This window comes from Calonectris borealis, chromosome 3 (assembly GCF_964195595.1).
Source record: "Calonectris borealis chromosome 3, bCalBor7.hap1.2, whole genome shotgun sequence".
NCBI lineage: Eukaryota > Metazoa > Chordata > Aves > Procellariiformes > Procellariidae > Calonectris > Calonectris borealis.
In genome coordinates, this window is record NC_134314.1 from 126,853,593 (window position 1) to 126,869,107 (window position 15,515).

The following is a 15,515-nucleotide window of genomic DNA, read 5'->3' on the forward strand; positions in this document are numbered from 1 at the left end:
CAACTTGTTTTGCTCTAATCTTTGTACGAGAAAGGTCAGTTTGCCCAGGTGGTTGAGATGCCTTGAGCTGCCCTACAATGTTGCCATATTTCTTGGTAGTATAGCAGCAATAAATGCCAAAGTTTTAGGTTACCTAAAAATATCTTACCTGGGCTGATCAGCTTGCATCTTTCACTGGCAAGGCTGTGTTTCCATGGCTAGTTTGGGGACCTCTGCACCACAAACCTTTGCAAAGTATTGCTGTGCTCTGATCTTTCTTTTAAAAACTAATCTAGTTAACTGACAAATTGGTTGCTAAATCAAGCATATCTTAATCCTATGCTAAATTTGAGAAGCTTACTTCTAGATTTTCTTCATTTGTTTCTTCTGTTAAGAAGGGGCTTTTTAGCTTTGCGTTCTTTCATGTGTTCCTCTTATTTTTGATTCCTCCTCCTTTTTTTCCTAAACTAAATACCAATTTGTTGCCTCTTTGTCTTTCGTACTGTACCACTCTTCCCCATGTAGTAATTATTTAGGGATCAAGATATTTTTTCAAAATGCTGCTTTGTTAGAGCACATGACCTCAGTGGTCAGAGATTATTTGGTAATAACTGTGTGGGAGTCTCTGTTTGTTTCTTTGCATTGTTTTAAAGAGTCCTGTATTTATGCCTTAAGATGCTCCAAAGAGGCATGGCCTCTAAGGCAGTTGTTATTAAGCAGTATTTACAAAATGCCCTCCGCTTCGTTTCATTGGACTAATTGATGTTAAGGCACTGAATCGAAGCAAGGCTACTGCTTGACTCAAACTCAGTTGGTGTGCTTTCCCATTGACTTACTCCGAGAAAAAAGCAAAAATTATCTTACATGGTACTTTTGGATTGGGAAATAGTAAGGGATGAGCTCGTAAGCGGCTTGTATTATATTCCTGGCTCTTGAGTGAATCTTTGAATCCGTGTTGCATATTTAGATATACTCAAAAATTTGCTTCCTTTTCTATGATGATAGGAGATAGAGTCCACTTAGGTTTATTACAGAATTTTATCTTATTTTAAGCTGCAGGGAAATATTTGCTCTAGTTTTTGTTTGTGTAGTATCTTTGTTTTTCTTAAATAAGCCCTTGAGCAAAAAGTGTCTGGTGTAATTTCCTGGTAGCTTGGGAATATACTTGCTGTATATTTAGAGTATTGTGTATGGCAGACAAAAATAAAATATAGATACTGGTTGATGTATGACAGAATGTGGACAAATGTCGTACTTTCAAAGTGCTGGTTTGTGTCTTAGCAAGGATATTAATGTTTTAAGATGAAAAGAATGCACTTCTTTTACAGGCCCTTATATGTATGCTTATCTTGTAGCTTTGGGCAGTTAACAGGGATAAGGTCGTTCACGTACTGCTCTATTTATATCTAAATCAGTAGGGGATTGTACATGTATTGATGTGCATGCAAAATTTGCAAAACATTTCAGTTAGTGTGCTGAAGGAATGAAGTTGCTCACATGGATAAAATTTTTACAAGAAATGTAACTTATTTTCTTTGGCAATCCCCTTATATCCAGGAGCCTTGCATTTGAATTTGTCTCCTTCTCTGGAATAATCTATACAAAGGGCTCAGATCTGTCACTTGGTAGTCTAAAAATTGGTATGGAAAAAGATGAAGATGTATATTTTATTTTTATTAATTTAGTTATAGAAGGTTTATTGTACTTCATAAGAAAGGGAATTCTAGAGTCATAGTGTTCTAACCAAAAGTATTTAACGGAAGTCTGTGTGGCCCTATTTTTACGACTTAAGATCTTGTTAGTCACTGAAACTGCAATGTTCAGGTAGCTTTGGTGTCGTCTCACTATGCTGATCTCTCCTCAGTATTTCCTGCATTTTTTAATACTCAGTGTGCTAAGATGTTTACCTATGGTCAGACTATTTTGAATCTGAAGTACTAACTAATTATTTTTGAGAATTTATAGCAAGTCTTCCAAAGGAGAAATTATTTTTGGTTGTGCTATGATTGTCAAATAAAGCAAAGTACATATGCTGTAGCGTTGGAAGTTGGTTAGTGCAGAAGAGAGAAACTTGTATATACAAACTTAATAATCTCTTAAGAGATTTTTTTTAAGCTTAAATAAAGAAGACTGCATAAATGTGTATTGCTTTTAAATCCTACATAAGTTATTTTCCCTTATATTAATATTTTAAATATTTTAGAAAGCATGTTAGCTCCACGAATGTAATTTGCTAAGGGCAGTAAGTATTTATTTGCTTCTCTTCTGTACTGCTTGCTGCTTCCTATCTATGATGACTACTTTCTGGCCCTATTCTGTTTCTTTTATAACTGTTTCTGATGTTTCTTCCAAACTACTACCTGTATGTTTGCAGAATGTTTTTTCCAAGGTAGATTGTAAAAACCTTTTCTCACTTCCATGCGCTCTGACGTTTGGTATCAAGTCATGCTGCATCTTGTGATCCAGATCTGCGAGCGCCTACTTATGTAAAGCTAATCTTACTGTTGTCACAGATTATTGTGGGTGTAAATGCTTGCAGTGCTTTAATGGTCAGTTACATTGAGGTATTAATCACAAAGTCAAATAGTTTTCGGTTACTCTGAATAGATCTTAAAATTTGAACTCATTTGAGAAGTAAAAAATGTTGACCTAGAGAGGGAAAATAACACACAGTGCTTAAATTAGAAAGCAAAACTTCAGTATTCGTTATCCTCAGTACTTTGTTTCTGTGGTATGTCCATCTTCTTTCTTGCTTGTCCTTTGTAGACTGTATGCTCTTGCATCCTGTGGTGCCTTTTTGTTTTAGTTTAATTTGAAAAGTAGTATAGTACAAGTACTACAGCAGTCTAATTCTACCTTTTCAAACAATATTTGCTACTAGGCCTTTCGCAATTTAAAAAACCCCAAACCCAACCAACTAACCAACAAAAAAATCCCCAAAAATCAAAGCAAGACGACCCTTGTAAGATATTTAGATATGTTGAAGTAGTAAAGTACGTTTGTCAGACTTTCTGGTTCTCATCTGGTTTGCTCAAAAAAGGTTTTGTTTGTCAAGTTGTTTCTTCTAGGAATTCTCAATTATTTAATACCCAGGAGTGTTTATTTTGCGTGACAATGCTAAGTGTTCTGTGATGCTCTGAATCGTATAGATTTTCCTTTCCATCAGTGCAACTTTTTAATTTGGTGGAAGCCAGCTTACCTTTTGCTAGCTGTGGAGCCGAGGCTGCTCTACGTTCTCATTGATTGCTGCAGGGAGCTCACCCAGCTTACTTGGTGCTATGAGCAGTGATTCACTATTTTCAATCTTTGGCAGAAAGCTTTTTTTTTTTTTGACATAGTACCTTTTAGAGTGATAGGAAGAGAGTACATCTGATAGGTTGAAGCAATAGTGGTGAAGTTGTTTCATACTGTGTGATGATAAAGACAGCTGTTGCTCTGTAAGCTTGGAAGTTATGGATTTTTGGGGGGTGTTAATTCAGTGACACAAGTGTGTGCTTAGTAAATGACAGGTGAACTGTTTTATTTCCTCTCTTATTTTTTCCTACATTTTGTTCACCTGCATGCATCTTCCTTATTACTATTAAGGAGAAGAGAAAGGACAGAAAAGAAATCTGGGCTGTTCTGATCTCTGCTTTTTTAAAACCCTGGGAGGGAGAAATTAAAACTCAGTCCCCAGACCACATACTATGATTTTGTCGGCTGTTTGCACATTCACGTGTGAACCTGCGAGTGTACAGATGTGAGGGGATGTTTCCTCATGCAAATAATACCACTAACAGTGGGACCACCCGGCAGAGCAGTGTTGGTCAGAGCAGCCCTGAGGTCGTGAGGCGCAGCAGGTTCATATTGATGGAGAAGGGAGAGACAGGGTTACTCGGCACAAAGGCTTGTGGCACTGTTTCAGATACAGCTATTCTAGCACACTTCAGCCATGAGTAATTAGGCTGTGAGCGCCAACAAGAGAGCTTAGGCACTGTGCAGCTACCCTGTGAGTAGTTCAGCCTGGTCAGATGCTGCAGAGCTTGGGCAGGGAGTAGGAAAGCTGTCTGCGTATGCTCAGTATCTACTCTTATGTTCTTGGCAGTGTTCCCTGTGATCCCCAGCAGCCAGTCGATTTGTTGTAGGCCACTTGGTTGTGTTTTTTTTTAAGTAGGCATAAGGCTTCAGCCACCTAATAGTTTATGATGTTGGACATAATCCTAGGAAATGGGGTTTTGTGCAAGGGCCAAAAGGCTTATGATGTTAGACCTACTTCTAAAACTCACATTAGCATGAGGCAAAAAACTTTTGATACAACTGTTGAAATTTTGGCACATATAGTCAATCTTTGCGAAGTGCAGTTAGCAAAGTGTCCATAAATTAAGATATTAATATGCACCTTATTTTGTGGTAAAGGATATCTCAGCATTTGTAATTATATCTTTAGATGTTTGAGCAGGTGTCTGCAGAACTACATGAACATTTTAACTGTGCATTGATTGCTGCTCGAACAGTATTGTCTCAAGGGTAGAAATACAGGTGTTTTACAAGTAAGAGGTAGATTGTCATAAATGCCTGCTAAAAAGGCAAAGGTGGTTAGTATAAATCACAACATTTGCTTGCTTGTTGCAAGTTAGGATTAGGGCATCCTTTTACTGGATCCTATGTAAGCACACAAAGATACAATGGCTAAGCAGGATTCAACTCTAGAACGTCCCTTGTGTCTTCAGCAACTCGGACTGCAGCTCTGCAGTTGTAATAGTCATGTGTGCATTGTGTAGTGTCACTGGGCCATCACGTTGTTCAATATCATCAATACATTGCAGCCTCAGGGCTTACATGTCTTGCATGATGCTTTTCAAGAGGTGGAAGGATTTTGTTGCCATCTATTTTTCAGATAAGAATGTGCCGAGTTAGTTCTCTGCACGCTTCAACAGTGGATAGTCTGGGTCATTAATTATTCTTTAGGGAAGTCATCCATTTAAATCCATTCCTATCAACACAGAAATCGGGATGAACGTGTGCCAGAGGTATAGAAAAGGAGTGAAGATTTTTTTTCTTTACCTTTTTGATAGGTTTAGCATGGAAATACTCTTCGGCAGCAGCAGTTGATCATACTGATAGATGCAGGAGGAGTTTGAAGTATGCCATCTTGTACCAACGTTTCTAGAACGTGCGTGATCACAAGGTTCAGATACTGACAATATTCTACTTCAGAATCTGCCCCATTCTTTGATACTGTAACTCCTGCAGACTGACCCTTTGACTACGATTGATGATTTTAAAACTGATCAAACAGTATACCGGTGAAGGCCAGTGCTCCTTTTGTCCCATACGCAGAGGTGCTTCTGATAACTTCATTGCCTCAATGTACTGCTTTGTCTGGTGTTGCCTCAAATGTTTAAAGCAAATTGGAGATTATCAGTTATTCTCCAGTGAAGGCCCCGGTATTATTTTAACTTTCACAGTAAAAGGACTGTATTAAATTTCTTTGTAAAACACATTTTGTACGTGTTCATTATTTTCTTGTTAATAGTAAATAACGGAAATGCTGCTTTATTATTTAAAATCTATCAAAAAATTCTGATGTCAGTAATTATTGAAATATTTGGCAGAGAGCAAGAGTGAGCTTCAGTATTCCAATTAAAGGGACTTTGCAAAAAATATAACTCTATTAGGCAAGCAATATTTATGTGTAAAAGTGAATACTGTGCTACTGTAAGCTAAACCACAGAGTAACAGTCGATACTTACTTCCTTTTGAGATGTACACTTGTGTAGAATTTTTTCCAAAGTGCTTGTTTCAGCGTTTCACTGTACTTAACATTGTTTGATGTTGATATATTTAAATATATCAATGATATATTTAAAATCAGAGTGCGTTATAATACTAGACTTAATCGTTAAGTACCATCAAGGAACAGATGGCAAGGAGGACACAACTGGTTTGCAGTCTGCATAGATTTAAGCATGAAGCCATTAAGCTATCACATTCCCATTTCTCATAGATTTTGGTCAATGAAAAATTAAAGACACACAATCCCTGATTATATGAAGTCTCAATCTGTAATTCATGACACTGGTAGTATTTCAAAATCACTGAAGTTCTCTCTGTAAATTGGTAGTTTTAAACTAATGCATTATTGGGATAGATGCTGTTGTCTGTTTTTGTTGCTATTGAAATTAATGTATCTTGTCATAAGTAGGTTGCTCTTAAATGTAAAATTGCTTAAGGGTATCTTTTACTGCTCTGCTTCCTATTGACTTCTGGACAGATTTGCCCTATTTTGCTAGGCTATTTGCCACTGAAGCAGTTCAGTATCTCCACCTAATAAAAGGAGCAATTCAGAGTTCAGAGCATGTATTGCCTTAAAAATGTTTATAGTGCAACTAGCACAGTAGCCAGTAGAATCTTGTTTTTAAAAAACTGTTTTTTAAAGCTATCTTTTACAAAGGTGTGTTTTAGAACGAATTTATTTTCAAAATTATTTCATTTGTGTCATGTTGTATTCCCAAAGGCATGTACTAGTTTATTTCAGTGATATTGGACCAAATGTAAACTAATAAGCTGAATTGTTTAGTATTAATAAAAGTGTAATTATTATAAAAAATTTTCTTGGTCATAAAAATTAAACAATTCAACATACGGATACAAGTAATTTATTAAAATCTGTAATGAATTAGTTGCCAAAACATGTAAATTAATTTAAAGATGCATGCTCTTGAAAGCAATACAGATTTTGGCGATTTATGTTTAGAATTTTATCTTTCTGTATGAAAAATATTTGCACATTGTATTTCATTAGTTTTTCTCATTAGTTATTTCAAATGCTTGATAAAAAAATTAGTATGTCTATTCCTGGCTTGGATCTGTCTGAGGAAATACAATTATACAAACAACATACAATGGAAAATGTATAGCTAACATCATGCTATGTTATTTCCTCTTTGAGAGGAATAAGTTAAGACATCAGTACTTAAGAAGATGGACTATATTGACTAAGTGAAGATTATTTAAAATGGTGTTTTGTGGATTAAGGAGACTACTGAGCTTTAAAGTTGGAGGCTTTGAGAGAATGAGGCCTGGTTATCAGTATGAATGAAGCTGGGTTTATTTTTTGAAATAATGAATCTCCTGCTGAAGGAACTAATCACAATTCTTTTGGTAACAGTGCATGGTGCGAGAAGTGATCTGTCAGGCCTGTTCTTGGCTGTTCAATACACTTTGCAAGTCAAAACTGACAGTTCAAACATAATCTGAAAGCTAGAAATCAGTGACTGAAGGTTAGGGAGCACTGGTAAATACAGACACTGAAGGATTCTTCTACCAAGTGGCCTCTATTTTAAATGTTTATGTTTCAACATGTGGGTCATTTTAGTAGGTAGCCTATTAATATTCTGTGTTTATAATCATTTAATGACATAATGTGGTTAGAAAAATTTAAATTACCGTAATACAGAGGGAAAGTCCCATTTGCACTGGAAGGTATTGAGAGCAGGAGTTCACTCTGGTAAGAGTGAGAAACAATTTTTTTCCAAGTAAAAGTCATCCTAGCCATTGCTAACATGTATTGATTGAGAGTGTCAAAGACAACTTAGCTCCCTTGTTTGAAGAATAATAAGCCAATATGACAATCTTTACAAAAAAGTGACAAAATCAAAGAAATAAAACTTCCTACTAGCTATAGTGAGTTATTGAGGCTACATGTTTAATTACATTAAAAGTGATTGGTAGAGATTAGTAGTGCTAGTACTGATATGTAAGTAACTTAATTTTATTGATCCTCAAGAGCAAGGGGTTAAACTTCTTGTTACCATAATCTGTTTTAAAATTCTGAAAAATGTTAAGGGAACTTTGAGTTTTTGGTTTCTGTTGGACCTGCCGCCATAATCTTTTGGAAAAATTTAAGATTATTAAAAGAAATTTATTCTGTGCACCAGGTTGTCCTGAGACTGACATTCTGATTTTAATTGCTGACAGTCTGCATGAGCAGAGGATCATATAACTGGACTGTGATTTTTTTCAAGTGGTAAAGATAGAGTTCCAGAGCACATCTGCGGCCCAAGTTTTCCCAGCAAAATCACAATCTCAGTAAACTGTTTCCTGCAATTCATGCCAAAAAAAAAAAAAAAAGTTGAATGCTTTCTGTTTTAAGGTACAGGAATTAATCATTTTGACCCAAAACAGTGTAACTTTTATCAAAGAAGAAGCCTGGAATTTCCATAAAATGTAAGGAATGTGTGTCAGCCATTGAGTTGGTCTCGATAGATGAAGATATGCACCATACTAAAAAAAAAAATTAAAAAAAAAATATGGAGGGAGGGGGATACATAGTGTGAATTGGTGGAAATAAAGGAATGTTATTTTACTTTCAACAGTAGTTGAAAGATTAAAAAAATCTTTGATATGTATCAACATTAACTTTGACACAAGACTAATACCACAGAATTTATTATTATCATCTTTGTTAATGCATAATTTGGTAGAGTTGATCCATACCCTGTTGGATTTCTAAGGATTAAGATGGAGCAGACGAAACATAAGAATGATTTGTTGTAGTACTTTGTTGCCAAGTGTCTGCTAAAGTGTTCTAAAAGTGCTCAGATTCTGTTAGTATATGTTAGTGCATCATTTGAGAGATGCGAATTATTTATTTTTGTACTGTGAGGAGAAATGCTGGTATTCAGGAGCAAAGTCCAGGCACAAGTATAATGACACTCTACAGTTCCTGATCTTGCCCAGATGTTACGACTTCTGATTTTAAAAAATTACTTTCATATCGTCAGATAAAACACAAAGCTCGTGCTGTATCTTTGGTGTATGCAAGTCCCAGTAGTGAAATACTGTCCTGCAAAACATGAAGATGGCAGTGGTGACAAAGGTGTGGAACTAGGAATATGTGTCCTAAGAAATCTTGGGCTCTAATTGCCCATTTTTTTTCCTCCTCCACACAGATGCCATTGGCACTGATTGTCTCTGCTGTTGTTCAGGAATTTGTTTCTGTGTTCATTTCCCATTTGTAGTATTGGGATAGTAACAATTTGTCTTAAAAGCGTGTAAAGATTTATGTTTACATACCATTATGAAGAGATAGTGCTAGGCAAATGTTAAAGTTTTTGTTCTTACAAGAGCTGTCTAAATTTTCTAGCACAGCTTTTGAAATGAGAAAGTGTAAAGCCTGGACCTTTATGACATTTGTGTTTTGAATTCTTGTGGTTGCACACTAATTTTTGTGTTGATACTAAAATAAGAGCTATTACAATATCCAGGAAACTCTAGTGCCCTCTGTTTTGAGTGCTCTAAAGGGAGAGTCATCTAAAATGTATGGCTGTAGAAATGCTGCTGAAGATTATGAAAAAGCCTGGAGATAAATCCGATAGTCATGAAGATTAAAGATGAAGATTAAAGACCCAAATCGGCCTTTTGGAGATATGAATAGGAGATGGAAATAGGAGACTTCAGCTGATCTCTGTATGCCATCAGGTCAGCAGGATTTATCCTGGATTTTCTCTTCTGATTTTAACAAATTTGAATGAATTCGGTTTGGAAAGGAGTTCAGTTTTGCACATCTGCAAAGCATAATCGGTTTTAGCCCATTTAGTTCCTTCTGCAGCTACAGGTTGGCTGAATTAATAAATCCAAGGTGACATCTTAGTCACATAGTTTTGGCTAATATATTCTGAAATGTACTTTAATTGTTTACAGTATTTTTAGGAACGTGGTGATGAGCATTTAGGAATGAGGCAATTACCCATGTAAGAAACCGTGTCCTAATTTTCCTAGATTTATATTCATATGTACAAGAAAAAAGATGCTTTTAAAAATGACAGTGTGTTGGAGGTACATTTTATATATGATCTGGCTTCCTTTCTCAGCAATGTTTTTTCCTACGTTTATTTCTACTCATGCTTACGAGCCAGGAAATTCTGATAGCAATAAACTGAAGAAAAGACATAAATAGATCTTTTAAAAATCATAAGATGCTAAAACCAAAGGGAGCTGTAAAAGGCAAATAAAAGTTTGTTTAGGTAACTTAAATTTAAATGAAGAACATGTAAATTTTGTCTGTAGTGACACTCGTACAAGGAGCATGTGAAACTACCAAAGTGATGAATTGCATCCAAATAAATCATGATACTACCGTGTTCAGTGGAGTAGAGGGAACAGCTCATTTTGGGGGGTTGGTTGTTTACACTTGCACATGACAGTTGAATCGAGTAGCTGTATAGAAATGTATGAATCACATGTATGTCAGTAATCTTGTAGACTACTTGGATGTAGTTTCTTTAGGTAAAATATATCTGTTCTGCATGATGCATATTCTTTCTCTGGTGTCCTCTGCACAGCCTTCAGTTTGTGTGCATCAGTGGCATCTGTCTGTCAGGTTGTGAATCCCAGGTGTCCTGCTAAGACAATTCATACTGACCTGTAACCTGCTCCGTTCAGTCTCCTCCTAAGGAATGCTGCAGGAGTACGCTGTGGGATGGGTGTGCCTTTCAATAGGCACTTCCTATTCTTCAGGTGCAGGTGTACCTGTGTGTCACCTGGCAATACGGTACGCCCAAGTAATTGAGGGAAGGCCTGTGATGAGCCTTTGCAGGCTGCTTAGAACCCAGGCGATTCTTCTGGGGAAAAAGTGCAAATACAGACCTTCCCTGAAGTGTGACTCTAGTAACCGAAGCAGCATCTGTACCATGCATAGAATGACTACCTCTCTTTTAGACAACACTTGTACTAAAAAATTGAAGAACTAGGGTTTTTTTTGGCAATGGTTTGGTTGTGTCCACTACAATATTCAGGTCACTTCAGTATTATAGCAAGTTACTCCTCTTTCTGCGTTTGATTCCTGAGTATAATCCTTTGCCTGTACGTGTTGTTACTGAATTCCGTTATATTGCTGTCACACCACTTTTGTGCTTTATCAGGATCTCAATTCTCAATTATCATAGTGTTCTTTGAAGTTTTTTTTTCGATTCCTCCCAGTTTTTGCCAATGGCAGTTCTGGTAAGTATATTCTGTATTCCATTGTCTAAATCATTAATGACAATGTTGAACAAAACCAGACCCAGCAGGCACACACCCTTGCAGGAACCTCCAGTTTGACAGTGAGAAGTTGGTAGTTTCTTGTTAGAGTGCAATATTCCAGCCAGCTGCTCATTTATCTGACAATAATATCATTAAACAATACAATAATATCATTAAATATCAAAAATTGTGTTGTGCAACTGTGTCAAGTATCTAAAGTTAAGAAACTTCACATTGGCCGTTTCTCATGAATTCTGTAAGCCTTTTACAGGGTGTTGTGGGGGAGTTGCATTGGTTCTGCATTGTTTTCCTTGAAAAATCATAATGAATGGTTGTCATGCTGTCTTGTATGTGATTAATAACTTGGTATGTTATGAGGTATTGAAAAAGGGTGACTCATCTGCATTTCCTCAGATCCTTTCTACTTTTTGAAGGAAAATGGGGTTGATTTCCTCTCTGAAGCCAAGACAAACCAGAGAAAAATCTGGTAGTATGTGAGAGTACATGACAAAAACTCCAATTAATAATCCCTTTGTTGACAGATTTCCGTCATCTGTAAATAAATTTGAAATAATTTAGTGTGTGTTAGCATGACATGTTTCATATTCTTCATTGTTCTAAAAGTGAAAACTTACATTCTGTTTTTGTGCCTCATGATAGTAAAATAGCATGGTATAGTTTTTTTCAGCGTATAGATATTCGTTAATGTAGCCAGTCTGAATTCTGTTATTTGTAATTGTCTGCATCACCAAGAATGATTCCTGTTGTCTGCAGTATATGCTGGAATATTTACAATATAGCTGTGTTCTGCTTTCCGTATTCCGTCAGGGATGAGGCTGCTTGTGGAGAAGTGCAGAGCCATAAGAACTTTCTTATATTCATTCTCCGGTAATTGTGATGGGTGCTCCCAATTACATACTGCATTAATAGCCAAAAAGGGTGCTAATCTGACTAGTTGTATCAGAGACAGACGTTTCAAGTTACACTTTTCTGCCTTTGGCAGTCACTTCCACAACTCCTTATTTACTTGTGGAGGGAAAAAAAGGCATGGTAACCAAGACAAGAAGTTGTTATGCTGGTACATTAACTATATCATTTGTTATATAGAGAGCTTTAAAGATTAATGTTCAGTGTGTTTAATTTATTCTTCTTTTTTGTTTTTTCCCCAGTAATCCAAAATCTCCTAATCAGAGGATAAACAAAAAAGTAAACAATGATGCATCATTAAGGATTCAAAATTTGTCTATTTTGGTGAAACAAATAAAAACTTACTATCAGGTCAGTAATTGTTTCTTGTATTATGTTTTGCCTAGAATTGTTTCTAAGTATTTTTTTATAGTTATGCCTTTAAGGGTAACAATAATAAGATTAATATTTTGATATATTGTATGGATGGTTGTTTGTTTATAAATCTGGTCAAATTTTTTATCACACTTAATTTACAGGTATAGTAGCAGTCTGGAAACACTTGTATGTGAATGATGATCTGTTTCTATAATAGATATTCTGCATCTTTGGTTGCTCATATAGTACATTAAGCAGTATTGGTTGGTATTTTCTGAATTGAGGCAAGTTTTGTGCCTATGAGAGAAATTATTAAATGTGCATTTAGTCTTATCAATGGAATCTTTGTAAGAAAAATGTGGTAAAATTTATTGGATTTAGAATTAATTTGATTTTCAGTAGGAAAAAATCACTGAGGTGATAACAGTCACATGGGAATTCATAGTAAATGCAGTGATCATCTAATTTAGAGCTGTAAAATAGCCATTGAATTTTTGTGTTTTGTGTGATAGGTAAGAGCTGGTATTATGCCTTCTAGATGCAGAGCCTGGATAGAGTGGTGTACACACGGACACGCTGTAGTAGGACACTGCAGATATCACCAGTGTCCCTTACAGTGTGTCCTTTAGTGCCCTTCCACAATTCCCTGCACCTTTCTGCCAGGAGAGTCCAGATCTGGGAGAGAATCTCCTTTGATCTGCCTCTTAACAGCGAGTGCATCATGACAGAGCCCGTACTGTTGTATGCTTTTCCTCATGTGTACGCACATAGTATATATTCTCCCAAAACTCCAAAGTACAGTGAAAATTCCCAGCTGTCACTGACTGCAGTGGTCAACCACTGTACGTCTTTCTCGCTAGCACTTTGTGCGTATGCATGCTTCACATCGTTCTTCTCTTGGCAGCTACTACACATGGGTATAAGTGCTGTCTGCTAAGACCCATATGCTTTTCCATTTCCTGATGGAAGTCATTTTCGACCAGGCATTAGTGTTTCACAACTGGTGCAACAGAAGGCACAAACACTGACAGGATCTTTATTTGAATACAAAGCATTCCCTGTGCTGCCTTGGCCATACAGTATCAGCCAGTCCTAGTGTAACAGTATCGGGCAGAATTGCTTGCATTTAGGTCGCTTACCTTTGAATGATTCAGGATTGTGAATGTTGCTCCAAACCTTTGTCTTAGAAATACTTTATCACAGCTTTTTTAAAGTAAAAAAGTATTCTTATTCAATAAACATTAAAATCGGTCACCATGCCTTTAATGGTTCAAGTTTGTCCTGTGTAAGTGTAAGCTATAGAGAACTGCATACACTTTTTTCCCTCCCTTTCCCTCCCCGATCTCTCGGGCTTCTAGTCTTGGGAGATGCCAGCCTCTGCAGCTAGCACAAGTGAGGGAACTTAGAAACATTGCAGGTCTGGCTTTTTAGTAGGAGTAAAGGCATTTAGTAGCCAAACTAGAACACTTGTTCAAATTTAAAATTGCTTTTTGCGTGTGTTGATGTTCGCTCAGATATGCCCACGTGCATGCAGGGAGCTTTATGCACTGTGGTTGTTTATTGGGTTTGGAGAGAAGTGTTGAAGGATGGACTGTGGTCTTCGTTTCCTCTCAAACTTGGCACAGCCTGGCAGCTGGTGTTTTCCCACAGCCTGTGCGTGGGTTAGCAAAGCGGCATAGCAAATTCGGTTTCAAGAAGGGGTCAGTTTAGTTCTTGTCACCTGCGAAATTACCCAAGGCAGAAAAGCTAGTGCTTGACGGATGCCTTGGAATCAATCTGAGAGGCCTCTCGTAGCCTGGGGTACGCCTTGGCAGGGGCGTGAGCCCTCACACCTGAGTGCTTCGGGCAGCTGTCTGAACAGGCATCATGCTCGGTACGTGTTCTGAACGGGTTGCCCGATTTCTGAGAGTGATGGAACATGGAAAATAATCACTGTTTTGAGGTATGAGATTAATTAATGTCTGGAATATTACAGTAGGAATAAGATATTAATGGATATGGGGATTTTTAATTTTTAGCATTACATTATCCTAACTCTTAAAACTTTTTATTGTGAGCTTGTCCGTGCTACTTTATTCCATGTGTTTTTATAACACCTCTGGAAAACATTCTCTCAAATTAGCAAGTAATCACATCAGTGTTGTATATGTACTTGTCAAAAAACCTGCACTGTAGTGTTTTTATATAACATTCGAAATGAAAATGTTATGTTAGATTATACAAGTTTTTTGATTCCTGCATCATCTTTGTTCTTCTCTGTAATTACAATTGCGTCTTCTTTTTCCAATGAAGCTGCTTTACTTCCTTACAGTATCACCAAACTCTTACTAGGTCCCAAACCACTCTTTTGAGCCTATACATTTCCTGGCAGCATAAGTGTGTGGAATTGTTCTCAGCAGCTGATTCAGGAGAACTGATCCCCTTATAAGTTTTGGTGGGCTTGGGAGGGTTAATACAGTGAGCTTCCATGACTCCCAGGGGTGCTCTGTCAGCCTCATTTGACAGATGATGTGTGAGTGTTTAATAAAATAAATGCTAATGAACTCTAAAAGTTTGTACAAGCAAGGCAGAATTTTGTAAATAGGCTTAGTTTATTTTTGCAGGTTAAACAACAGTTAAGAGAAATACCTGAATTTTGCGACACACGGGTTCCAATTTCAGGTTTTTGATAGAAGCAGTCATTTCAAAAGTAAACAGAAATTGAGAGCAGTTGCACCGAGCTTACTGAAGAAGTTAACACCGTGTGACAGAAAAAGGTGATAGACATCTTTGAAGCAAGGTAGAGGTGTTGTAAGAAAAGAGGTGATAATGTCATTAGTCCATAGAAGACACATTTCTTGGTTACCTCTGCTTGTACTCTGCTTCACAGTAAGGAAAGCTTTATAATAGCATCATGGAATTATTTGCGCTATTACAAAAAAACAAACAACAAAAAAGCCACCAACCCCCCACTTCTTAAAGTATGTGATTTTCGTTTGTAGTAGCTATAAATACTCCTTGACTTCCTTATATTTTATCTGTTCTTTATTGATTTAAAACTTTCTGTGGTGCACTTCATATCTTTTTTTTTAATTTGAAAATTATCTTTATCAAGATCTCAGAAGTACAAGAGTCATGGTTAGTTGAAATTAATGATATTTGAATAGGTCAAAGCTATTTTCTCCCTCCTTAAAATTTGTCTTAGGCATGTGCAATGAGAATACATATTTTTCAGTCTAGTATTAATCAATTCAGATACAATTTTTTAT

The 15,515-nt window shown here is 36.6% G+C and overlaps 1 protein-coding gene across 1 annotated transcript in view; it reads left to right on the forward strand.

Annotated features, from left to right (window-relative positions):
• Positions 1–15,515, forward strand: part of CCDC88A (coiled-coil domain containing 88A) — a 78,160-nt gene that overhangs the window by 7,323 nt on the left and 55,322 nt on the right. The window contains exon 3 of the mRNA XM_075147798.1: positions 12,153–12,261. Coding sequence (XP_075003899.1) covers positions 12,153–12,261 — 109 coding nt within the window. The remainder of the gene's footprint in view (positions 1–12,152; positions 12,262–15,515) is intronic.